Source organism: Bos grunniens, chromosome 29 (genome assembly GCF_055505025.1).
Source record: "Bos grunniens cultivar Pamir isolate PY7600 chromosome 29, Bosgru_T2T1.0, whole genome shotgun sequence".
NCBI lineage: Eukaryota > Metazoa > Chordata > Mammalia > Artiodactyla > Bovidae > Bos > Bos grunniens.
In genome coordinates, this window is record NC_141193.1 from 2,338,720 (window position 1) to 2,364,489 (window position 25,770).

General features: G+C 52.9%; 1 protein-coding gene across 6 annotated transcripts in view; it reads left to right on the plus strand.

Annotated features, from left to right (window-relative positions):
• Nucleotides 1-25,770, plus strand: part of KCNQ1 (potassium voltage-gated channel subfamily Q member 1) — a 380,089-nt gene that overhangs the window by 295,579 nt on the left and 58,740 nt on the right. For 3 of the 6 annotated variants that reach the window (XR_015157617.1, XR_015157618.1, XM_086383879.1), the window contains 4 exons: nt 7,119-7,194; nt 12,477-12,571; nt 13,463-13,509; nt 14,328-14,389. Coding sequence is in view for 4 of the 6 variants with exons in the window: in XM_086383879.1 (XP_086240005.1) it covers nt 7,119-7,194; nt 12,477-12,571; nt 13,463-13,509; nt 14,328-14,389 (280 nt within the window). In the remaining 2 variants the exon portion in view is untranslated. Of the gene's footprint in view, nt 1-7,118; nt 7,195-7,621; nt 7,846-12,476; nt 12,572-13,462; nt 13,510-14,327; nt 14,390-25,770 lie in introns of those variants that run through there. The other 3 variants (XM_086383884.1, XM_086383885.1, XM_086383887.1) reach the window with 1 other exon arrangement.

A 25,770-nucleotide genomic window follows, 5' to 3' on the forward strand; every position in this document is an offset into this window, starting at 1 on the left:
AGTTTCTTTGAGACGTGTTGGCACCTGCTCTTTCAGCCCTGCATGTGGCCCCGTCTGTAGAAGTTCTGTGTGCACGGGGGAAGCTGACGCGCTCCCAGGACACCCGGCGCATATTCTATACGCGCCGATCACATCGAGTTCGAACTCAGCTTTTCAGACGTGTTTGTCTCCTGATGCTCTCACAGCTCCTCTATCCGTTACCCACAGAAGGGCAGTCAAATCTCCCACCATGATTGTGGATCTTCTCTTTTACCCTTTAGTTCTGCCAGTTTTTGTGACATATACGTGAAGCCTATGGTTTTAGGTACGTACAGATTTAGAACTGATCTCTCCCTACCAAATCTTGACCTTTTGCTTTTTTTGCCCATGGCACATGGCCGGCAGGATCTTAGTTCCCTGACCAGGGATGGAACCTATCCTGCTGCAGTGGAAGTGTGGTGTCCTAATCACTAGACTGCTGGGGAATCCTCTTAATCAATTGTTAAATGGTAACATATGCCTCTTTATTTCTGGTAATACTTAAAGTCTGCTTTGTCTGATGTTACTTTACCTGGACTAGCTTTCTTTTGGCAATACGATGATATATCTTTTTCTATCTTTTTGCTGTCAACACTTCTAAGCCTTTCTATTTCAGTATATTTATGTGAAGTATAAAAGTGTCAGTTGCTCAGTTGTGTCTGACTCTTTGCAACCCCATGGACGGTAGCCCACCAGACTCTTCTGTCCATGCAATGCTCTAGGTAAGAATACTGGAATGGGTAGCCATTCTCTTCTCCAGGGGATCTTCCTAACCCAGGGATCGAACCCAAGTCTCCTCCATTGCAGGCAGATTCTTTACTGTCTGAGCCACCAGGGAAGCTAGGTAACATCAAATTATTTTTTTTAATCCCACCTAACAATCTTAGTCTTTCGATGGGGATATTTAGTCCCTCTGGAATGCATGCAATCTACTCTTTCATTCTGTTTTTTCATTTGTTCCATCACTTCCTTTTGACCTCCTTTCCTGCTTCTTTCAGTTCGGTCACTCAGTCGTGTCCGACTCTTTGCGACCCCGTGAATCGCAGCACACCAGGCCTCCCTGTCCATCACCAACTCCTGGAGTTCACTCAGACTCACGTCCATTGAGTCAGTGATGCCATCCAGCCATCTCATCCTCTGTCGTCCCCTTCTCTTCCTGTCCCCAATCCCTCCCAGCATCAGAGTCTTTTCCAATGAGTCAACTCTTCGCATGAGGTGGCCAAAGTACTGGAGTTTCACCTTTAGCATCATTCCTTCCAAAGAACACCCAGGACTGATCTCCTTTAGGATGGACTGGTTGGATCTCCTTGCAGTCCAAGGGACTCTCAAGAGTCTTCTCCAACACCACCAACATCAATTCTTCGGCGCTCAGCTTTCTTCACGTCCAACTCTGACATCCATACATGACCACTGGAAAAACCATAGCCTTGACTAGATGGACCTTCGTTGGCAAAGTAATGTCTCTGCTTTTCAATATGCTGTCTACAGCCTCCAAAAATAAAGTCTGACACTGTTTCCACTGTTTCCCCATCTATTTCCCATGAAGTGATGGGACCAGATGCCATGATCTTCATTTTCTGAATGTTGAGCTTTAAGCCAACTTTTTCACTCTCCTCTTTCACTTTCATCAAGAGGCTTTTGAGTTCCTCTTCACTTTCTGCCATAAAGGTGGTGTCATCTGCATATTTGAGGTTATTGATATTTCTCCAGGCAATCTTGATTCCAGCTTGTGCTTCTTCCAGCCCAGCATTTCTCATGATGTACTTTGCATAGAAGTTAAATAAGCAGGGTGACAATATACAGCTTTGACGTACTCCTTTTCCTATTTGGAACCAGTCTGTTGTTCCATGTCCAGTTCTAACTGTTGCTTCCTGACCTGCATACAGATTTCTCAAGAGGCAGGTCAGGTGTTCTGGTATTCCCATCTCTTCCAGAATTTTCCACAGTTTATTGTGATCCACACAGTCAAAGGCTTTGGCATAGTCAATAAAGCAGAAATAGATGTTTTTCTGGAACTCTCTTGCTTTTTCCATGATCCAGCAGATGTTGGCAATTTGATCTCTGGTTCCTCTGCCTTTTCTAAAACCAGCTTGAACATCTGGAAGTTCACAGTTCACGTATTGCTGAAGCCTGGCTTGGAGAATTTTGAGCATTATTTTACTAGCATGTGAGATGAGTGCAATTGTGCGGTAGTTTGACCTGCTTCTTTGGATTGATCAAAAATTGTTATTAATTAATTTTTATCCCCTCTCCGCTTGTTAAATCTAGGCCCTGTATTATCCCGTCCATGGTTGCCTGGAGATGATCGTACGCATCCTCGGCTCACTGGAGTCGACCTCAGATGAGCGCTGTGACCGTTGCCCTGGCAACACGTGGTGCTCACAGCTGTTTAGCTCCATGGACACCCCCTTCCTTGTGCTATCTGTAATCATGCATTTTTAGCTGTGGCTATGGACAGGGAGGCCTGGCGTGCTGCGATTCATGGGGTCGCAAAGAGTCGGACATGACTGAGCGACTGATCTGATCTGATCTGATACATTAAACCTCAGGAAACATTAGCGTGATTGTTTCAGTCCATTTAATTCACTAATTTAAGCTTTCTCACATATCTGTCCTTTTCTACCGTCTTAATTGCTTCTTGTATTGAAATATCTCTGTGCGTCTTTGTCATTGCTGAGTCCCGGCCCGGAGTCATCCTTCCAGTACAGGTCTCAGCGCCGTGGATTCTCTTGGTTTAGTTTTACCTTCTCTTACTCTTATTATTGTAGAAAAACACGCATAACCCAGGATGTACCATCTGTGTCATTTTAAGCATTTTAAGTGCCTCACTCAGGGTCGTTAATCCCATTCACGCTCTTATGTCACCATCACCGCATCATCTCCAGAGCTTTCCACCTTCCCAAACAGACTCTGTCCCCACTGGACACTCCCCTCCACCCCTCCCAACCCGTACCCTCCTACTTTCTATCTCCATGGATTTAATGACTCTAGGTACTCATATAAGTGGAATAGTACAGAGTTTATCCTTTTGTGACTGGATTATTTCACTTGCACCTTCATTTCTAAAAATACATTTGATGGGTATGGAATGCTACCTTGGTAGGAATTTTCCTTGAGCTCTTTAAGGATGTTATTCTGGCTTTTGTCCTCCCTGTTGACAAGTCAACCATCAAGATAACGTGTCATCATACACACACACACCCCCTCAGTAATTCCGTGCCTTTGGCCTCCAGCAGGGTGACTCGAATGGGCCTGGATCTGTTATGCCTTGTCTTTCTCTCCAGCTGGAGCCAAGTGAAAAGAAAGTGAAAATGTTGGTCACTCAGTCGTGTCCGACTCTTTGCAACCCCATGGACTATAGCCCACCAGGCTCCTCTGTCCCTGGAAATCTCCAGGCAAGAATACTGGAATGGGTTGCCATTCCCTTCTCCAGGGCATCTTCCCAGCCCAGGGATCAAACCAGGGTCTCCTGCATAGTAGGCAGATTCTTTAATATCTGAGCCACCAGGAAAGCCTGGTGAATCCAAGGAGCTGCTTAAACCTGCGGCCTGATGTCTTCCATCATTTGGGGGAAATTCTGAACCATTCAGGCTTCAAAATTCCTTGTCCTCCACTTCGTCTCCTCTCCTTCTGAGACGTCACGTGTATTAGAGCCTCTACCTATATCTCAGGTAGCTCGTGTTTTTTCTGTATCTTTAATTCTACTTTCCCTCCACACTCCATCCTGGCTACTTTCTCTAGTTCACAAGTACTCTCTTTTTTTTTTTTTTCTATGTCTCCTCTGCCATCAAATTCATCTCACACATTCTTAACTTCCCTGATTGTCCTTTCTGTCCTAGGATTTCCCTTTGTTTTCTTTTTAATATAGATTTTACTTCTGTGGTGAAATTCTTCATCTTGTCTTCTACTTTCTTGAACCTATTTATCAACACTATTTTCAAGTCCTTATCTTACAACTCTGAAGCAAATCATCTCATCTATTTGCTCCTGACTCTGTGGATCAGCATTTTGGCTTCCTCATCTGGATGGTTTCACCCAGCTCCTTCAAGTGGCAGCTTGGTGGTGACTGGGTGGTCTCAGCTAGCCTCAGGAGTCTGGAGCCGTCAGGCTGTTAGACAGGGTGCCTCAGCTCTCCTCCACATGGCTTTTCCGGCAGCCCGGCTCAGACATGCCCACATGGCAACAGTGTTCCACAATGGTGGGAACAGTAGGGTTGAGGGGGAAGGCCCTGCTGGGGGAACTGCAAAGGACTTGCACCCATCTCTGACTTTCCCCAGTCCGCCTTCTGGCCATAACTTTACACACTTCCACCAAAGCAAGATTCACACACCCCTCAAGAGACCCCAGAGTCTCATGCAACTAGAGATGGTACCATGCCCAACACCCAGCATCTTACAATTGGCCTTTTTTTTCCCTTTGTCTTCCTCTGCCCGAAGCCTGGTCCCAGCACTATTTCGGGATTGATGCGTGTACCCCACTTTGGGGTCTAATTTCTTTTAATCTATTGATGCATAGCAAACCACACCTACATTTCCTGGCTTCACATCACAACTCTTCCGTATTCATCATCCCGTGGGTCAGTAATTTGGGCTCGACTCAGCTGGAAGGCTGTTCTGGTGGCTTTGCGTGAGGTGACTCACACAGCTCCAGTCACCTGGCGGTTCATCAGGGCTGGACGCGGGGCGGCGGATGATGGCCGCGCTCACCTGTTCTTGCTCTTGGCCCGGGCACCTCGGTTCTGCACACGGCCTCTGAAGCCAGCCAGTTCACGTGGTCCCCGTAACCACATTCCAAGAACACATGAGTTATACCCGGTGGGGCTTCCCCAGCTTTCTTTTCACCATGATAAAGGTCAAGGTTAGCCTGAATTCAGCAAGTGGGAAAACCAGCCCTTATCTCTTGGTGGGGGAGCTACAAGTCGACTCAACGCACGTGAGTTTGAGCAAATGCTGGGAGACAGTGAAGGACAGGGAAGCCTGGCGTGCTGCAGGGTCTCAAAGAGTCAGACCCGACCTAGCAACTGAACCACGATCTACCACACCTTCAGATCTGTTTCTGCGGTCTGTTTTGTCCCTTGGTTTTCCGTCTGTTGTGTATGAAATAAATAGAGGCTCCATGACCTCACCTCCCTATGGTTTTCCCTGGAGAGCCAAAGGTGTCTGGCAGAGCATTTGATTCAGGTGGAGACTGAGGTGACCTGAGGCCGTGGCAGGGCTGGGGTCTCCTCTGAAAGCTTGGGCTGTTTACCAGGACCCCATCTCCTTGATGACTCGGAACCAGAATCCTCCTCTCCTCCACAGCATGAGTCTGCAGGGGACTCTGCTTAGCTTTTTGTCCTTCTGGCAGCTGTCTTTTGCTCCATTTCTAGAATCTCACCCCATGTGTGCAGCTTGGCTCACAAACACTTCAAGGAGAGGCTTGGCCAAAGGGGCCCCCTTCTCTCTGCGCCCCCCATTCACCAGGGTCTCGGTCTGTCGAGTCCTGGACGTCTTTGGAGCCCTAGCTTCCTGTTTATCTCGCCAGCCCAGGCGGCCCCAGCCTCACACTCAGCCCATGTGCCCCACACACTAAATGCACGTATGCACATGTAGGCTCACCCAGCTTGTTTCTCTCCTGGGATCGTAGCCCTTGGAGTCTTCCCTGGTCATAAAGCTGTCACACAGCTGTGGTGGTGTCTTCAGCAAAAAGTGTGATCAGACCAAGCTTCAGAGCCAGAAGCAAAGTCTCCACTAGTTCCATGTGCATTATCTCCTTGCAGACGGTTTCTGTGCACATACGTTAGCCATTGTGTCCCCTTTTGATGATGTTTCTAGAAGGAACTCTGGGGTTCCCCAGGTGGTGCTAGTGGTAAAGAACCTGCCTGCTAATGCAAGAGACCCAGAGATGCAGGTTCGATTCCTGGATTGGGAAGATCTCCTGGAGGAGGGCATGGCAACCCATTCCAGTATTCTTATCCAGAGAATCCCACGGACAGAGAAATCTAGTGGGCTATAGTTCACAGGGTCGCAAAGAGTTGGATATGACTGAAGCAACTTAGCACACACACACACACTAAAAGGAACTTCAGAGGGGAGGAAACGCAGCTCCCTTAACAGAGGGGTTCCTAACGCTGTTCAGTCGCTCATTTGTGTCCAACTCTTTGCAGCCCCATGGACTGCAGCACGCCAGGCTTCCCTGTCCTTCACCATCTTCCAGGGCTTTCTCAAATCCATATCCATTGAGTCAATGATGCCATCAAACTATCTCATCCTCTGTCTTCCCCTTCTCATCCTGCCCTCAATCTTTCCCAGCATCAGGGTCTTTTCAGATGAGTCAGTTCTTTTCATCAGGTGGCCAAAGTATTGGAGTTTCAGCTTCAGCATCAGTCCTTCCAATGAATATTCAGGGTTGATTTCCTTTAGGATGGACTGGTTTGATCTCCTTGCTGTCCAAGAGATTCTCAAGAGTCTTCTCCAACACCACAGTTCAAAAGCATTAATTCTTCAGAGCTCAGTCTTCTCTATGGTCTAAATCTCACATCCATACATGACTACTAGAAAAACCGTAGCTTTGACTATATGGAACCTTTGTTGGCAAAGTAATGTCTCTGCTTCGGTGTGGCTAAGGTGGTTTAGGTGGCAAAGGTAGTACCTATCCCTGGCTGATTTGTCCTGCCCTACATTTTCCAAGTGGGTACCGGTGGGCGGGCCATGGAACATTCTAGCCGCAAGGGGCCTTAGGGGTCATCTGCTTGTACCCCTTCCCACTGTACTGGTGAGGAACCCAAAGGCCTCAAGGTACAAAGAAGCCTGTGCGGCTGTACCATGGGTAAGGGGCATAGCCACTGCCAATACAGGACCCTGACTCCAACCCCACTTCTGAGTGAGGGGCAGGGCAAGGGTCCCTCTGGGGCCATCCCGTTAATTAAAAGCCTCTCAGCCTCAGCCTTTCCTCCTGCCAGCAGGACAGCGGCTTGCAGATCCCCATCCCCAGAGGCTGAACATCCTCCTTGCTCCTGGAGGGGCCCAGCCGTGTGCCCGGGGATACTCGGGCAGCCTGCAGGCCTCTGACAGCGGCAGGCACGGGATGACCACCCTCCTCCCCTCCCTTCTCCACCGCAGGCTGCGGGAGCACCACCGGGCCACCATCAAGGTCATCCGGCGTATGCAGTACTTTGTAGCCAAGAAGAAATTCCAGGTGAGTCCTGCACTCAGCCCTCCTGCCCTGGTCCACTCTGAAAGCCGCTCACCCACCCACAGCACAGGCCATACCTGCCATGTCTGAGACCTGACCCTTCACCCATCAAACACCCTGCCATGACTTCAAGATCCGTCTCCAAGATAGCTGGCCCTGGAGAGATGTTTCCCTGATAGGGCTGGACCCCGGGGCCAACCCAGAACCACACGGAGCCCTGGAGTTTACTCACCCCCCACCCACACCCCCTAGACAGGAGTGGGAATGACTCAGGGAGGGTGCAGAGCCAGCCCTGTGTCACCTGGACAGGAAGTACCTGCCTCAGGCCTGCCCAGGGCTTTTGTCCCCATCGCCCACCCTGTGTGAGTCAGAACAATGGGAGTGACCTCCCTGGCGGTCCAGTGGCTAAGACTCTGTGTTCCCAATGCAGGGGGCCTGGGTTCGATCCCTGGTCAGGGAACTAAATCTCACATGTTACAACGAAGACCGAAGATCTGCTTGCTGCAACTAAAGACCCTGCTTGCTGCAACTAAAGACCGTGCTTGCTGCAACTAAAGACCGTCCTTGCTACAACTAAGACTCCACATGCAGCAAATACTGGCACAGCTAAATAAATATATATTAAAAAAAAAAAATAAAACCTAGCAGAGAGGAGTCCTGGCCCTGCTCTGTGCCCTGGGGCGGCCCCCTTTACAGGGAAGAGTAGGGTCTCCCTGGCCAGATGGGGCTGGAGACTGTGGACTTCCCCATCGGCCCTCCTTCCAGGAGTGAGTCTCCTACAGCAGCCCCTGGAGAACGCCAGGTGATGCCAGGCTTGGCACCTCTTTCCTCCGTGGAGACTGTCATCTGTTGGAGGATGGGGCCCAGCTCAGCTTTCCCTCCGAGAACATGGAGCCTTGGGAAGCAGGGACCCCTGGGGGAGGGCATTCTCTTTCCGGAAGGCTTGGCCACCGGTTCCTTTTCAGAAGAGAGTTCCTGGCGGAGCCAGGTCTGAGGGTCACTCGGAGCCAGCGGCAATGTCCAGAACCCCCGGGCCTGTGTGTGGTACCAAGTGGGGAGGTTGGGGTGACTTGTTCACACCCCCGCCCCGCGAGCAGTCACAGCAGGGCTGGGGCGAGAACCAGACCCTGGGTCCCCTCCGGTCTGTGCTTCCCATCCCAGACTACAAGCCTGACTCCAGCCCCGGCCAGTCTCCCCAGCAGAGCCCCCACCCACCCAGGCCAGGGAGCCAGACTCAATGGGGAGCTCTGGACAGACCCCACTCCAACAGCCCTAATGAAGACCTCTTTCCCATCTGGACTGGGAACAAGAGCCCAGGGGGCTGCCCAGGACCATGCCCACCTGTGCCCTCAGCCTGCCAGGACTCTGGTCCCATCGCATGTGGCCCCTCGGGAGCGGGTAGGGGCGGGGAAGGGAGGGGGACAGAGGGGAAGGGGGTTGCACACAGTCCCCAGGGGCGTTGTGCTGCCCGCCTGCCCATCTGTCTGCCCACAGCCTGGCAGGAGGCCTTTCCCCCCCAAACTGGGCCAAGCAGTGTTAAAGGCTCCCGCCAGGGCCTGGGACCCCTCATTGTGGGATCAAAGAGTCCGTGAAGGCCATTCCCAGCCGGCGCCAGGAGGTCTGCCCCGCACTGTTCTGGGCAAGATCCAACGTCCCCGGATGGTGGGCCTTTGGGTCTGTGGCTGCTCCTTCCCCGAGGCCCTGGTGGAGCCAGCAGAGGGGCACCTGGTGAAACAGGGAGCTCGAGGGTGCTAGGCGAGGATGGGCTGGCCTCTCGGGTGGGGCAGGAATGGCAGGAACTTCTGCCGGGATCAGGTCTGGGCAGGACTGTCCCCAAGACGAGAGGAGGCCCGGGCAGGGCCCTCGCTGGAGAGTGGCTGGTGGTGAGGGCTAAAACCTCTGATGCCAACCGGGGAGGAGGGTACAGAGGGGTCACTGCGACTCTCCTAGGATGGGAACGGTCCCCAGCCTGAGCAGCCGGGCCACTGTGCTTCCGGGGCAGGCCCCCGCTGGGCAGAGGCCAGAACCTGCTGCCTGGGGCACTGCTGGACCATGCAGAGCCATGCCAGGGTGGACACCAGGCTTCCTGGGGGCCTCTTCCAGGTCTGGGTACCCACAGGGCAGGCCCAGCTCAAGGGTGATGTGTGCAGCTTCCAGATCAGAACCACAGATGCCCTGGGCAGATGGGCACCCACCGTGGCCAGAGAAGGTGTGGGTGCTGGGGAGCGCCTGTCACAGAAACGTGGGCAAGAAAACCAACAGCTGTCCTCAGGGGGCACCCTGCCCTCCCTTCCAGGCCAGCGGCCTCCCTTCTGGCTCAGAATACAGGCAGCGTCCCGCAAGCGGCCTGGGAGGCTTCTGGAAGGAGGCCGGGCAGCCCTACAGGCCTGCCCCCTCCCCTCCCCTGTGCACAGGGCCCCGAGGCCCTTGAATAGACCAGGTGGGGCCTGTGAGTGCAGCAGCTCCTCCTGCTCTGCCCCTGGGACAGAGGCTCTCAGGCAAGGCCCAGGGCAGGGGCGGCTAGAGGGGGTGGGCAGCAAGAGGCCTCCAGGGAGCAGGGACTCAACAAGATGGAAGTGGTGGATGAGCCCCTGGTGGTGAGGAGCTCTGGGGGCCTCCCGGGGTGGCCCCCGCCTCAGGCCCAGCTGCCAAGGCCCCTCCCCCGCAGCAGCCTGTCTGTCTGCCCACACGCCCACCCCCATCTGGCCCCAGGGGCAGCAGACGTGGCTGGTGGCCCCCCTGCGGGCCCCGCTGGCCGATAAGTACCCGGCTGGCCGCCCCTGTGTCTGGCCAGAGGAGCCAGAGCCTCTCAGCCCTTCAAGTTTGCCTTGAACTCCCATGTCCACCGTCGGTCAGTCTGGACAGCCCGGCATTATCTCGCTCATCTCAGGCTCCTGCTGCTGCCGCCAGAGGAAATTAGCTTCAGAGAGAAAGCTGAGATGAGCTTTGCAGCCGGACCCCAGGCAGCCACTTGACAAAGGCCTCCAGGAGCGCTGACCAGACCCTGGTGGGGGCAGGGCGGGGAAGGAGGAGCTTATCAACTCCAAGATGAGTCTCAGGGGGCCTAAGAGCCTGCCAGGCCATGGGTCCCGGGTGTCAGTCAGCTGTCGGTTACCTGCTGAGGTCCACACCCTGCACAAGGCGAGGCGGGGGGCCGGCTCCCAGGCTCCTCTCCACCCTTGCTCCTGCAGGCTCACACACACCCGTCCCCTGCACTCTCGTGCCTTTCCATGGAGACGTCTGTGTACATTCGTGCACACAGAGCCCCTCAACACACTCAGGGGCCCACAGTGGTCCGTGACCTCCCAGGGTGTACGGGAGGCCAGGACAAGCACTCACGCCATTCTGGGCCAGGCCTGCCCAACTTTGACCTCCGAACCCCGCCTTGCCTCTTCTGAGCCTGCTCCTGACCGCACTGGCAGGTCGGGGGTGGCCCCGAGCCTCATAAAGCCCTTTGGCCCACAGGAAAGCAGGCATCACCTCTCAGGACCACCTCCCCATAGGCATTAGACACAGCACGGACCCTGGGCTCAGCCACAGCCACCGTCACAGCCATTGAGTTCTCCTGGCACGAGCCACTCAGGGCCCTCCAGCCCTCTCTCTCCTCGCATCTTACGTTACCCTCACTCCCCTTGTCAGCCAGAGGGCTCAGCATCCCCATCGTACAGAAGCAACACCTGAGTCCTGGGCACGTCACCACTAGCCTACCACCCAGCGCCACTCTCCACTTGTCCTGGAGCTGGGTGTGTGGCGTCAGAGAGCCTGCCAGACTTCATCTCACCCCTGACCCCAAGATCCTACGACGGGCCTTGCGTCTCAGCCCTATGGGGATGCAGGGTGGTCCCAGAGTCCGAAGTGGGGCTGGGTGTTGGCTGTGAGGGCCCCACCTGGCGAATCTGGTGGGGACAGGAGCCACCCTGGCCTTCTTGTGCCCGGTCCCTGATGGGGAGGAGGGTTCTGTCCTGCCTCAGGATTCTGGGGTCCCAAACCATGTAGGAGTTGAACTTTAGCTGCCAGTGTTGATGACAGGGCCCCTGGGCATGTCCAGAGGTGCCCAGAGATGGAGGCAGAGGTGGCCTTGCCCGTAGCCTAGGGTAGCCTGCCTCTGGGGTGGTACCACAAGGAGAGGTAGGGCTCATTCGGGCAGGGAGGACAGGGCCCCTGGGGCTCCCAGATTTGAGACCTGGCCCTGGCCCTCGACGGGCATCTGAGTCTTATTCCTTCTCTTTCTCTGACCCGACAGCCCCTGCTTGCCCTGCAAGCTGTCTGGAGCTTCTTGCAGACCCGCTACCCCCTGCCCCCCAGCAAGCAGCAGTAACCTCCCAGCTCATCGCTAGTGTGAGCCCTTCAGAGTTAATGAGACCACCTGGGCCCCCCCAACCCTGTCTGCCTGAGGTCCCCCCAACAGAGTCCCTTTCCCCAATGAGCCCTGCTTGCTTGTGTGGGCAAAGGGCCTCCTGAGCCATCAGACCCCCACTCAGCCAGTACCCTGCTACCTGGGTGGGACCCACAGCCCGTGGGCTCCTGGGATCGAGGCCATAAATGTGGCTGGAGGTTTTGCTGACATCCCGAGAAGCCTCCTTCTCTCTGTTGTGGTTTCACCTGAGCCCCGGATGCATTTATGGGCTCAGGGCTGGCGCTGAGCCTGGAGCTCCAGGGTCCCCTGCCCTGCCCCCCTGGCCCCAGGCCCATAGTAGGACCATCTTCTCCTCCCAAGCAGCCTGAGAGCTCCGGTAGGAGGCCTGCCACCCACAGCAAGCACTGCAGGCCGAGGCTGTCCCTGGGGCCCTCTCTGCTCACCTCAGGGGACTGACTGCCGGGGAAGGGGGTGGGGTGGATCGCCCCCACCCCGAGAACAGTGCAGGCGCCTGCCAGCGAGGGTGTGGTCAGCTTGGGACCCAGGCCGGTGGGGGCTGCACAAAACTGCCCTCTTTGCCACTGACCGGAGCCATGCTCATCGCCCCCTGCCCCCAGGCCCTCAGCTGGGCCAGCTCTTCCAAGGCAGTTTGGAAACAGGGCTGGGGGCCTGGGAATGGAGAGTAGGCAGGTCCCTGGGTCCAGAGAGCCCGAGTCACTGGCCTGGGGTCACCCAGCTCCCGGGTGGGGTGGGGGATGGGGGCTGGGGGCTGAGCCCAGCCACGGCGAGTGCGCTGATCCAGGCCTGCCCCTTGGTGCCACATGGGCGGCTCCTTAAATCCCGGATGCGCACGGAGGATAGGGACCGTCCTGTGCCCGGCGCTGGCCCACACACGCAGGCACAGCCTGACTCTGTCTCTCTGCTGCAGCAAGCGCGGAAGCCCTACGACGTGCGAGACGTCATCGAGCAGTACTCCCAGGGCCACCTCAACCTCATGGTGCGCATCAAGGAGCTGCAAAGGAGGTGAGCGCGCCGGGCTGGGGGCAGGGCGGAGTGTGGTCAGCGCGGAGCGTGGCGTGGATGGCAGAGGGCGGGGCATGGGGGGTCGCTCCACCAGCACCCAAGTCTCGGGGTGGGGACGCTTCAAATCCCAGCTCACCTGCTGTTGAGCAGGCCCAGGTCAAGTCCTGGGAGATACACGGCTGGGGGAGAACCTACCGGTTGGGCGCTGAGCACCCCAACTCTTAGAAGCCCACGTGTTCTGGCTTCTGGCCCACGGTCCAGAGAGTTCTTCTCCCGGAGGCCGCCTGCCCCTGAGGGGCCTGCATGGGCTCAGACCAGCTGCACATTGGCAGTGGGTTGGCCTGGGGACTGAGCTCTGTGAGGCACAGGGTGTGGCTGGGAGACCACCCATGTTGACCACCCTGGCCAGGCAGGGACTCAGGCTGCCCCCTGTTCACCCCACCCCTGTCACTGACCTACAACAGGGATGTGAAGCCCATCCAGCCCAGCAACCTGGCCTTGTCCTGGAAGGGACCTCTTGCAGTCCTGCCTCTCTGGACACTTCCAGGCACCTGGCCTGGGGTGTTTATGAAGCGGCCACAGGACACTGGGCTATTCTGGGATCCTGCTGTACCCAGGGAGGATGACAAAGGGACAGTCCAACCACTGCCCTTCACCTCTGAACCCCCCACCCAGGCCCCCCATGGGAGTATGGGCCTCTGGAATCTGAGAGGCACCTGGCTGGTTTTGGGGTGGTGGCAGGGGGCGGCCCCCAGCAGGGGCGGGCAGCTTGTCTTGCTGGGGACTTTGGCCCATCTGCCCACTGATCAGCCAGATGTCAGTATGGGGCCCAGGGGCCAAGCATGAGCTGGTCTCCATCTCCCTCTCCCCACCCTCCCCCCCTCCCCCCAGGCTGGACCAGTCCATCGGGAAGCCCTCCCTCTTCATCTCCGTCTCAGGTGGGTTTCTGCATCAAGGCACCCTCAGCATGGCAGCCCATGCCAGACCCTCCTACCATCGCCCCACCCATGCCTGCCTCTTCCCACCATCAGAAGGTACATGTCTCGCCAGGAAATCCAGGGAGATGGGGGCAGGTTGACCCACCCGAAGCAAGGTGGCTTTGAACACAATTTACACAGGATTTGCAGTTAGCACAGGAACCTACAAGGGTCCCTATAAGGGCAGGCCTTTCTAGGCCACTGATGATCTGGGTGTAGAAACGTGACCAGGTTTTTGGGAAGGTGTGGGCCTGGAAGTGGGGCTGGGGACTGAGAAGCCAGGCGGAACATCGCGGCAGAGGTGAGTGCCGCTCTGCAGCTCTGAGGATGTGGAGCGGGCTGCGGTCACATGGGGAGCACAGGGCCAGGCCAGTTCCTTGGGGTTGCCCCAACCCAGGTTCAGGCGGGAGGCGCAGCTCAGGCAGGGGCAGGACAGCGGGGGTTTCAGGGGCAACAGGCATCCCCAGCCAAAGCAAGTGTCTCCCGGGGGTGGAGGGCACAGTGGGCACCATCTCAGGCAGGCTGTCCCTGTCTTCTGCGCTCTCGGGAATCAAGGAAACGGGAAGGGTGGGACACTGACAAGCCAGCCAGCGCCCGCCCACCCCCTCCCCCTACCATCGCCTCCTGAAGTTCCCACCACGGAAGAGCTCTTAGGAGATGTCCTCGGAGGTTCAGACCTTCGACTCAGCTCCCTCACCCCCCGTCACCCTGGGGTCGCCTGCCCACCCCACCCCATCGGCCAGCGCCCGCGTCCCTGACTCGGGTGCTTTGCCCCACAGAGAAGACGAAGGACCGTGGCAGCAACTCGATCGGTGCCCGCCTGAACCGCGTGGAGGACAAGGTAAGCACCTGAGCCTGGGCTGGCTCCCGCGGCCGCGGGCGGCGTCCTGGGGCCTGGACAGCGCTGTCCCCGGCGGCGCTCCACGCTGCCGCTGGCCCCGGATGGCTCGGTGTCTGGGGTCTCCCCCGGTCCGTCCGTCTCCCCTTTTTCCTTCCTCCTCCTCTCCTTCCGTCTGAGCTTGTGTGGCCTTCCTGAGGTAGGCGCCGTCTACTTCCCCGTCTGCAGTGGGTATCATCCCCATGGGAGGGAAGAGGACGCTGGAGTCCAGGCTGGTCTGAGACCTCACACAGGGGGCATCCTTATGGGCAAGTGGCACCGAGTACCCACAGGCCCCTCCCTGGCATAGCTGAGGTGGGCATCGCTCCCTTGGCTCCAGCCCGAGGGCACTCAGGGACTTGGAGATGCTGACAGGGGCACAAGGGTGCGTCATGCGGGGAGCAGGGGCTGCGGGCATCTGAGCGAGGGCAGCGGGAGGTGGGCAGTGTCAGCCCAGGCCCTGCTGGGCGTCCAGGCGGGATGTGGACACCCACGCTCCCTCTGCTCCAGGGCACGGCCGCCTCAGTGGCTGGGGTGCCCTGGTCCTCCCCTGGGTCTGCGCCAGCATCCTGGAGCCCCCACGGATCTGTGGAACAGGAGGGGCAGCCATGCTGCCCTGTGACGTCTCCGTGGTCAGGTGCGGGCTCTTATCTTACCAAACAGCTCGTTCATCTGCATGGACCTTATCTGAGAGCCGCAGGGGGGGCTAAAAATAGAGGGATTTTGCTTGGGCAGGGAGGGCATCCACTGCTCCGTTTCCTGGGCGACGCCTGGCTCTGGCACGTGTCCATCTCTGCTGCAGCTGGGCGGGCAGGCAGGGGAAAGGCTCCCAGTTGCTGCCCTCCCCCCCAGCCTGGGCCTGCAGGACTACCCTCTGCCCACCTGCAATCTTCCCCGGCTGGGGCGGGTGTGGGGTCACGATCCAGTACGTGGGGTCTGAGAGGGAGGGCTGCTGTCCAGCTGAAACGGGGGCCCTCACCCTCCGGCCTGCCCCCTGGGGCTGTGTGAGCCCGACATCCTGACGCCACTGGAGGGCTGGCCCGTCTCGGTCAGCACAGGCCTAAGCAGGGCCTTTGTCCTGTCCCACAGCAGACAGCCCAGTGGCAGGTGCCCTGTCTGGCAGGATGGGAACTGAAGCCCACAATGGTCCGCTCCCCGGGACGGCGGCATCAAGGCCTCAGGGGCCCTGGTCTCCGCCTCCCTGGTGGCCGGCCCTTGGCTCTCACTCTGCCTCCTGTGTATGACCAGGGCTGGCGCGTTCCGTGAGAAGCCGCAGGTGGCCGTGCCGAGCACAGCAGACCCGGCCCTCCAGGTGGGGCTTCCGGTCATCACAGGAAGCAGAGGGGGCTTCCCTGGTGGTCCAGGGGCCGACTCCGCTCTCCCAATGCAAGGAGCCCAGGTTCAGTCCCTGGTCGGGACCCAGACCCCACGTGCCACAACAGGAGAGTCCATGTGCCCATCCCACACGGAGCAGCTAAAAATAAGAGCCCTTGCGCCACAGCTAAGACTGGTGCCGCCAAACAAACATTTCAGCAGAAAAGTAAATGAAGCAGAGGTAGAGCCAGGGAGCAGACCCGGCCCCCCACCCCCCAGCCCCTCGCCTGGCCCTGGGATAGCGCTTGCTGAGTGAGCTCCGCAGCCGGCGCCCCCTCCCAGCCGTCCTGGGGGCATCCGCCGCCCCACCGTCCAGATGCTCCCACCCCGCCCCGCGTCCCTGCCCTGGTCTGGTCTGTCCCCTGTCCCGCTGCCCTGGGGCTTTCCTATGACTCTGCCCTACTCAGGGCAAGCCACTGCTTTAAGCCTAGACTGGAGCCCGGTGTCCTCTGGGGGTGGTGATGGGGCTGCCTAGGGTCCCCTGCAGCCCTCCAGCCACCTGTGGGGTCTAAAAATCAAGACATGGCCCTTAGTCAGCCAGGGGCAATGTGGCGGGCGAAGTGGGACCTGTGCTGGCCTTGGGGGTACCCCATCACGGACCCAAATTTCTTCAGATCCGAACAACAAAGCAGGGGAGGGTCCTGGAGGACAAGGTTTGGGGGCAAGGCCCCTGGCGGCCTCCGCCCATCAGGCTCTGCGCCCAGGAGAGGGGCCACCTATTCCTGGGCAGCGAGGATTCTGCCTCACCCCCTCTGCCCCGTGGAGCTGGTTCGGCCTAGAGGCTCCATCACTCAGAGTCCTGAGCCTGCTCCACGCTCCCCGCCCCCCGTGGACCTGCAGAGATCCAGGCGAGGCCTCTGTGGGCCCCTCCCCCGCCGGCTGACGCCCCTCGCAGATGGACCCTGGGAAGGGGCCCCATGTTATCGGCTTATCGCAGGGGCCATCAGGACCATAAACAACCCCCTGGCAATCCTGCTGACGCGGGAAGTTGGGGGCAGGAAACGCAGCAGCCGTCCGGCCTTCGGACGCCCAGCAGGCCCGCGGCGGTGGCAGTGCCAGCCGGCCCGCCAGCCAAGCCCCCGCCCCGGGCCTTCCCCGCACGCCCGGCCTGCCTCAGGCCGGAAGGGAGCCTGGCCCCCAACTGCTTCCTCATCTGGGCTCGGGTTCTCGCCCTCGGTGGGGAGGGCGGCGGTCTCCTCCCAGCCTCCTCCCAGCAGGCTCACGGCCGCAGGAAGAGGGGCTGGGAGAGGAGGGGGAGGGGGCTTGGGAGGCACGCGGCCCCCCACCCTCCCAACCCCTGTCTTGGGGCGGGGAGCCTGGCACACCTGTCCCCGGCCTGGGCTGGCTGTCCAGGCCTGCCTGGCGCCAGGGGTGTGCAGGGCCGAAGCAGCGTCCTGCCCGGGTCCACACCACACACCCCCACCCCGGCCTCACCCGGGGGCCTGGGGGACCCACAGGTCCCCAGAGGAGAGGCGGGAGCTGCTCTTGCAAGTTGTGCCCCATGCTTGGCGGAGGGAGCGGGGGAAGCACAGCCTTTGCACAAATAAATTCTCTTTTACAAGTGGGGAAACTGAGGCCCAAGGAGTTTGTGCAGCTGTCTAATAAGCTAGTTACTAGAGCTAGCCCCAGCGGAAGCCACGGACGGAGGGGCAGATAAGGTGGAGAGAGACAGCAGAAAAGAATTTCATAAACACAAGGGGTCTGGTGAGAAGAGGCTGCGTCCGAACAAGGAGGGCCAGGCTGGGGGCTGGAGTGGGGGCAGGCAGCGGGGTCCGCTGGCGGCGGTGGTCAGACTCTGCCCTGGAGGGGGGCACGCCTCGCCAGCCCTGAGACGGGTCCTGAGAACACGACCCCCAGCCCCGGGGCCCCTCCCTATCAGGGCTGCCGCGGGGCAAGGACCCTGGGCTCTCTGGGGACCCGATGAAGCAGTCGGCTCCCACCTTCCTCCCCTCAGTGTGTATTCTTAGCTCCGGCCCCTGGACCTGCTGCAGTGTTTACATTGAGCCCTGTTTATTTTGCAAGCTCAGCTCACACTGCTTTTGCTGATATGAGGAACACAGTGGGCTGGGAGAAGTTCTTTCTTCTCTGTTTTTGCCGGAAATGTTCGTGGCTCAGGGCCGGACACCAGGAGTCCTGGGTTTCCAGGCCCCAGTTCAGAGAGCAAGGGTGGGAAGGGCCCTCCCCCACCTGGCATTGCTTCACTGCCCCCTGTCCTAGAACCCTGGCCGGGCACACCTCTCTCCTGGACAGACATGCCCCCAGCCCGGGTCCCCGGCTGCTGCACCTCCCCAGCCCCTGCCCTGCACCAGGAGGGCCCAGTCTGCCCCAACCTCCCTCCTCCTGCTCAGTCCTCCTCCCAGACCTCTCCACCCCCCAGCCTAAAAGCAGGACCCGGAGGCACGACCATCCGGGAGGCTCCCCCTGCCTCCGTCCCTGGAGCCCCTCAGAGCTGCTCACCTTGCATGCCCGCTGCACACCCTGCCCACTGAGTTTGGGCCTCTTTTATCTTGGGCTTAGGTTATTTTTCCAGACATCGATGTGGTCTCTGGCCTCTCCCCACTGAACCACAGTCCTTCCCATTGTATAATCTTTCTTAGACACTGCAGCAACTCTCTTGCTCACCTTTTCTTCAGAATCTTTGTGCTCACAGTTGTGGGTGAGATATGTCTTTCTGTTCTCATCTGTTTGGGCATCCAGTTTAGGAGAGCCTCACGAAACAAGTTAGGAAGCAACCTCTCTTCTTTTGTATTCTAGAATATTTTGTATAGGATTAGGGTTTTCTTCCCCAGAATGTTTGGAGAAACTCGAAGGCGAAGCCGCCCGGCCTGCCGTGTTCTTTGTGGGCAGATTTTTAATGGAGTCCATGACGTGGACGGTTATGGGACAGGTGGGGTTTTCTATCTCTTCCTGTGTCAGTTTCCATAAGCTGCTCACTCTAACCACGTGTGCGTTCCACCCTAGTTTTCGTGTTTATTGGCATTTCTCATCGTTTTAGCACCTTTACCATCAGCAGTTTGCTGCTTAGTCGCTTAGTCGTGTCCGACCCTTTGCGGCCCCGTGGACTGTATAGTCTGCCGGGCTTCTCTATCCATGGGATTCTCCAGGTGAGAATCCTGGAGTGGATTGCCATCCCCTGCCCCATCCAGGGGATCTTCCCAACTCAGGGATCAAACTCTCTTGTCTCCTGCATTGGCAGGTGGGTTCTTTACCATTGAGCTACCAGGCCCCTATTTCATTTGTTTGTTTGTTCCTTCACTTATCTCCACTGGCCAGGCTTGCCGGCTCCTTGACAATTTTATTCATGTCTTCACCAATGCTTGACTTTGCTGATCCTCCCTTTTGTTGGCTTGTTTTGTTTCATTCACTTTATTTTCTTCCTTCTATTTACTTGGGTTTAATGTATTATTCTTTCTTTAACTTCTTAGGTTGAATTCATTTTAAGACTTTCCACATTTCTAATGTGTGCTCTCAAGGCTACACTTTGGTTTTTCTCTAAATGCCACTGAAACTTCATGCCCCAGGTTTTAATCTGCAGCATTTGATTTTCATGTTCATTCACATAAAGATTTCTCGCGTCTCCACTATGACCTCTTGTTTATCCCAGGAGATGTTCTGCAATATGATTTTCATCATTGTTATAAGTGTCATTGCTCTACTGTCAGACAAAGTGCTCTGCAGGGCATCAATCTTTTGAAACATTTTGAAATATGTTGCAAAGGTACAAGATGTCATCAATTTTTGTAAGTGTACCTTCCCTGTTTGAATACCACACGTATTTTGAAGTTGACAGGGCGGTGTTATACTTGCGTCTGTTAGAACAAGCTTGTTAATTGGTTCCTCACTGGAATGTTTTTATCTACTTGATCTATTATTACTGAGAAGTGTATTGAAGTGCCAACTATTGTGGAGGATTTTCCTACTTTTCTTTATATTTCTGTCCTTTTTTGCCTCGTATATGTTTTAGATCTTCTGATCAGGTACATATAATATTCACTTTTTTGTATATTCGCTGCTGGATTCAATGTGTTCTAATTCCATAGCACCCTCTTTCTCTCAGGCAGGCTTTCCCCCCTCTTAAAGCCTATTATCATTGTTATACAAACCTAATTTTCTTTGTAATCTTTTTCTTAAGCTTTCTTGAGGTACAATTTACGTGCCATAAAATGCACCCACTGTAAATGCAGACAACACATTTTAGTAAATCTCTAATTTGATGTGTAACGAACATCAAAATGAAGTTTGAGAACATTTTCAACACCCCCAATTCCCTCAATTCCATTTGCCAGCTCCTGCCACCAGCCACAGTCAATCACTGACCTGCTTTCTGTCTCTGTATCCTTAAATTTCTGTAAGACTAGAAATCTGCCTTTTCTGGATGTTCCCTGTAAATGGAATCAGACAACTGGTAGTGTTTGTGTCTAGCTTTTCTCACATAATGTAACGTTCTTGAGGGTCGTCTGCGCTGCATCTGTATTTCTTGCCTTCTTAACGCTCAGCAGCATTCTGTTGTATGGATCAACCACATTCTGTTTATCCATTTGCAAGTTGATAGACGTTTGGACTGTTTCCAGTTTGGGGCTATTATGGTCAATGCCGCTGTGAACTTTTTATCTACGAGTCTGTGTATGGACATATGTTTTCGTTTCCTTCGGTCAGGTTCCTAAGAGGGGAATTGATGGGTCATATGGTAAGTTTCTGTTTAACTTTCTAAAACGCTTCTAAACTGTTTTCCAAAGAGTTGGTACCATTTTGATTTCCCACCAGTAACACACAAAGGTCCCACTTTCTCTATATCCTTACAAATGCATGGTATGGTTGATCTTTTTTCTTTTCGCCATTCTAGCTGTGGGTTTGATTTGCATTTCCTTAATCACTAATGATGTTGAGCAACTTTTCATGTGCTTATTAGCCATTCATAGTCTTCTCAGGGGAAATGTTTATTCAACCCTCCTGACTATTTTCTAATTAAGTAGTTCTGTTCTTGAGTTGTAAGAGTTGTTGATATGTTCTGGATACAGTCCTTTATCAGATATATGACTTGCAAGAATTTTCTCCCCCTCCGTGGCTGTCTTTTCCTGTTCTTAATCATGTCTTTTAAAACACAAAAGTTGTAAATTGTAAAGAAGTCCAACTTATCTTTTCTTGTATGACTCATGCTTTTGATGTTATATCTAAGACTTCTTTGCCTATTCCAGGGACATGAACATTTCCTTCTATTTTTTTTCTTGTAGAAGTTTTTTTTAGTTTTAACTCTTACATTTAGGTCTGTGATTTATTTTGAATTAATTTTGGGATGTGATATGTGGAAACGTTTGGGGTTTTTTGTTGTTTTGGTTTGGTTTTTGTTCCTTTTACTTAAAGATATCCAGTTGCCTTGATACCATTTGTTGAAAAGGTTACATTTCCCTCATTGAATTTTCATGATGCCTTTGTCAAAAATCAATTGAACGTAAGTATATGGGTTTATTTCTGGATTCTCAATTCTGGACTGCTAGTCTCTAGCCCTGTCTTTAAATCCACATTACTCTATTTTGATTATTGTAGCTTTGTAGTAAGTTTTGAAATCAGGTAGTGTTAGTCCTCCAATTTTCTTCTTTCTCAAATCATTTTGCCCTTTCTATATTTTATGAATTTTTATGTGAATTTTAGAGTCAGGTTCTCAGTTTCTATCAAAAAAATAAATAAATTGAGAGAGAAAAAAAAAAAAAGAAGAAACCCGATAGGGTTTTCCTGGAGATTGAATTGAATCTCTGACCAATTTGGGAAAACTTGGCATCGTAACAGTATTGAGTCTTCCAGTTCATGAACATGGTATATCCTTCTGTTTATTTGATCTATTTTAATTTCTTCCCATTATATTTTATAGTTTTTAGTATATAAATCTTACATATCCTTTGTTAACTTTCTTTCTAAATATTTTATTATTTTTGATGGTACTGTTAATGGAATTGTTTTCTTAATTTCATTTTTGAGTTGTTACGAGTGTATAGAAATTGGAGAAGGAAATGGCAACCCACTCCAGTATTCTTGCCTAGAGAATCCTGTGGATGGAGGAGCCTGGTGGGCTGCTGTCCATAGGATCGCACAGGGTCAGACACGACTGAAGAGACTTAGCATGCATGCATGCATTGGAGAAGGAAATGGCAACCCACTCCAGTGTTCTTGCCTGGAGAATCCCAGGGACAGAGGAGCCTGGTCTATGGGGTCGCACAGAGTCGGACACGACTAAAGTGACTTAGCAGCAGCAGCAGCACATAGAAAGGCAATTAAAATTTTATATTAAGCTTATAAACTGTGACTTCACTGTTATTAATGCTAGTAAATTCTGTTGTTGATTCCTTAGGATTTGCTATATATAGGATCATGTCATATATGGGGCTTCCCTGCTGGCTCAGATGGTAAAGAATCCGCCTGCAATATGGGAGACCTGGGTTCGATTCCTGGGTTGGGAAGATCCGCTGGAGAAGGGAATGGCTACCCACTCCAGTATTCTGACCTGGAGATTTCCATGGACTGTGGAGCCTGGTGGGCTGCAGCCATGGGGTCGCAGAGTCAGACACGACGAAGTAACTTTCACTTTCGTCATGTACGAATAAGGACAATTTTATGTCTTCCTTCCAGTCTGTATGTCTTTAACTTCCTTTTCTGCCTAATTATACTAGCTTCATGGGGTTGTAAAGAGTCGGACATGACTGAGCGACTGAACTGAGCTGAACTGTCTAGTAAAATGTTAACTACAAGTGGCTGGAGAAAGTCTTGTAGGGCAAAGTATTCCATCATTTACCATTAAATATGATGCAGGTTTTCATTAAGTGCTGTTTGTTGAGTTGAGGGTGTTTCCTTCTATTCCTAGTGTATGTTTAGGGTTCTTCTCACAAACGGATGTTAGATTTTCTCAATTGCCCACTCTGCAACTTTTGAGATGGGCATGTGCTTTTAGCCCTTATTTCTATTAATGTGATGTGATACATTAACTGGCTGGGGGGTTTTAAGCCAATCTTGTCTTTCCCACTTGATCATGATGCACAGTCTCTTGTCTGGCATTGGATTTGGTTTGCTAAGACTTTGTTAGGAATGTTTGTGTCTATATTCATAAAAGACACTGTTCTGTAGTTTTCTTCTTTTTTTTTTCTTTCTAATTTTGGTGTTGGGTTTTTTAATTCTTTTTTTAATCATATACACATTTTACATGTCTTTTGTAAACCCTAGATTTTAAAAAATCATTTAATACATCTATACTCAATTTCTTAATAATTATATATTTATACTTAATAAATATATTATACATCTATACTTAATAATTTCCAATATATTTTGATAGATTTATAGCCATGTATTTTGTGCTTTTTATTTGTACTAAACTTTCTAATGTTTACTCTGCTCTTCTTTCCTCTCTCTTGTTGAATTGATAGTTATTTTTCGCTGCATGTTTTCTTTTACTGGTTTTAAAGTTACATGACCGTTCTTGTAGAGGGTAACCTAGGACTTTATAACAGTTATATAATACATCCATTTCTATGTTTGCCCACATCTGGAATAATATAAGTACCTTAAACATTTTAGTTTCAATCTCTCCAGCTAACTGATATGCTTTGTTGTGTATGTAAGTTCGAACATAATTAGTAGTGTTTTATATAATCAATATGTGTTTAAATTTACCCATCTATTTGCATTTTTTGTCACGCATCATTTATTTTTCGTCTAAGATCTTATATGTGGGGTCACTTTTTTTTGACTGAAGTATTCATTAGAATTTTATTCAGTGAAAATCAAAACCCTTCTGATTATTTGTTTTAAAATGACAGTTTCACTGTTGTTCTTAAAAATATTTCCACTGGCTACAAAATTCCAGACCCTAGGTTACCGAAATGATGTCCTTTTAACACACTGAGAATGTCACCAAGCTGCTCTTTGACTTCCATTGTTTCCATTGAGAACAGAGATGGCAACGAGTCGTTGCTCTTCAGAAGGCAGTGCGTCTTTTCTTTCTGGCTGGTTTAAGCTCTTTCCTTTACTCGTGTTCTGCATTTTCACCGTGTTGTGTTATTAGAGGGGAGAAGGCAATGGCAACCCACTCCAGTACTTTTGCCCGGAGAATCCCATGGACAGAGGAGCCTGGTGGGCTGCAGTCCATGGGGTCACTGAGGGTCGGACACGACCGAGCGACTTCACTTTCCCTTTTCAGTTTCATGCATTGGAGAAGGAAACAGCAACCCACTCCAGTGTTCTTGCCTGGAGAATCCCAGGGATGAGGGAGCCTGGTGGGCTGTCATCTGTGGGATCACACAGAGTTGGACACGACTGAAGCGACTTAGCAGCAGCAGCAGTGTTATTAGAGAGTGTCTTTTGTTCATTCTGCTTGAAATTCATTGCGTTTCCTTAATCTGCGGTTAGTGAAATGCATCAGGTCTGGGTTATACTTGCCACTATCTCTTCATATTTTGCTTTAGTTCACTGTTTCTTCTGGAACGTTCACGAGACACTTGGTCAACCATCTCAGTTCTCTCATATCTCTTACTGCTTCTCTCTTTCTCTGTTATAAAAAATCACTTGGTTCTCTGTACTGTATTCTGGATACTGTCTTCTGATCCATCTTCCAATTCACTAATTATTTCTTCAACTGTGTCTAATCTACAGTTAAATTTATCCAAAGAATTTTAAATTTCAATGATTGTTTTTCTATTTATGGAAATCCTATTTGGTTCTTATGCATACTTGATAGACCTTTTTATAGTACCTTTCTTTTCACTTGTACATTCAAACTTGAAAAAAATTTCGTGATGTATATTGAATACAGCTATTTTATGTGTGAACGCGTGAAAATGTAAGTTGCTCAGTCACGTCTGCCTCTTTGCGACTCCATGACCGTAGCCTGCCAGGATCCTCTGTCCATGGAATTTTCCAGGCAAGAATACCGGAGTGGGTAAGCCATTCCCTTTGCCAGGGGATTTCCCCAACCCAGGGATCAAACCCAGGTCTCCTGCGTTGCAGGCAGATCCAGTTTCTGTTAATTCTGGCGTCTGAGTCTTTGTGAGTCACCTTATCTGTTTATGCTTTTTTCTCATTCATGGTGTTTTGTTCCCTTTGAGAATTTCCTTTTTCAGTCGTAAGTTCGTATATCTTACCGTGTATCTCTGAGGGTTTTTGAGGTCTAATGTGGAGCTGACCTTGGGGAGGATCCATGTTGATTCCTTCCACTGCTGTACATGTGGGAGCACTACCAGCCTGAACTATAAGTTCTGGGCCCAACATTTTTGAGACCGCTCACGTGGTATGCATTTGGGCTTGCAAGCTGAGCACACCAGCTGTGGATATGGCTTCTCAAATCAAATGTTGTTCCACTCCTTTTAGCAGCAAAGCAATTTTCTATATAGTCTTTTCAGGGACTGGGTTATTTCTTATTGACCATTGAACCTTCACATTGAACACAGAGCACTTTGAAGGTTCCAGCTTTACGTAGGGCTCTGCCGTGACACTTCCCACCTGGGGCGGGTCTGGGCTTGGATACCTAAGCATCCATCCCCTGTGAGACTGTGAAAACCAAAGCTCAAGTTTACTCGTTCATCAGATGCCTTCAGGACACCTCTTACCTCTGTGGGTTCCACGCCAACTGCACGTTCAGCCTCTGATCTCTCTTACCTCCAGACTAGCTCGACAAGGCCGATGAGTCTTGTGGGCAGACAAGGTCTCATTCACTCACAGGGCATGGAGTCAGGGTTTGGAAGGTGGAGTTTTTCTGGGCACCCTGGGTCTGATGGCTGCTGCTCCAGCTCCGTGTACTGATTCCTGACCTTCCTAGGTTTCATCTCCCCATGAAATTGGGAGACGTTGGGCAGTAGCAACGTGTCTGGTTCATGCTGGTCTGTGGGGTCTTAGTGATAAGTAGATCTCATTCTGGGGCTCCAGCGGTTCTGTATTGGGCCAGCAGTCGTTAGGGACTGGACTGAGAAGAATGCTCTTCTCCAAGCCCC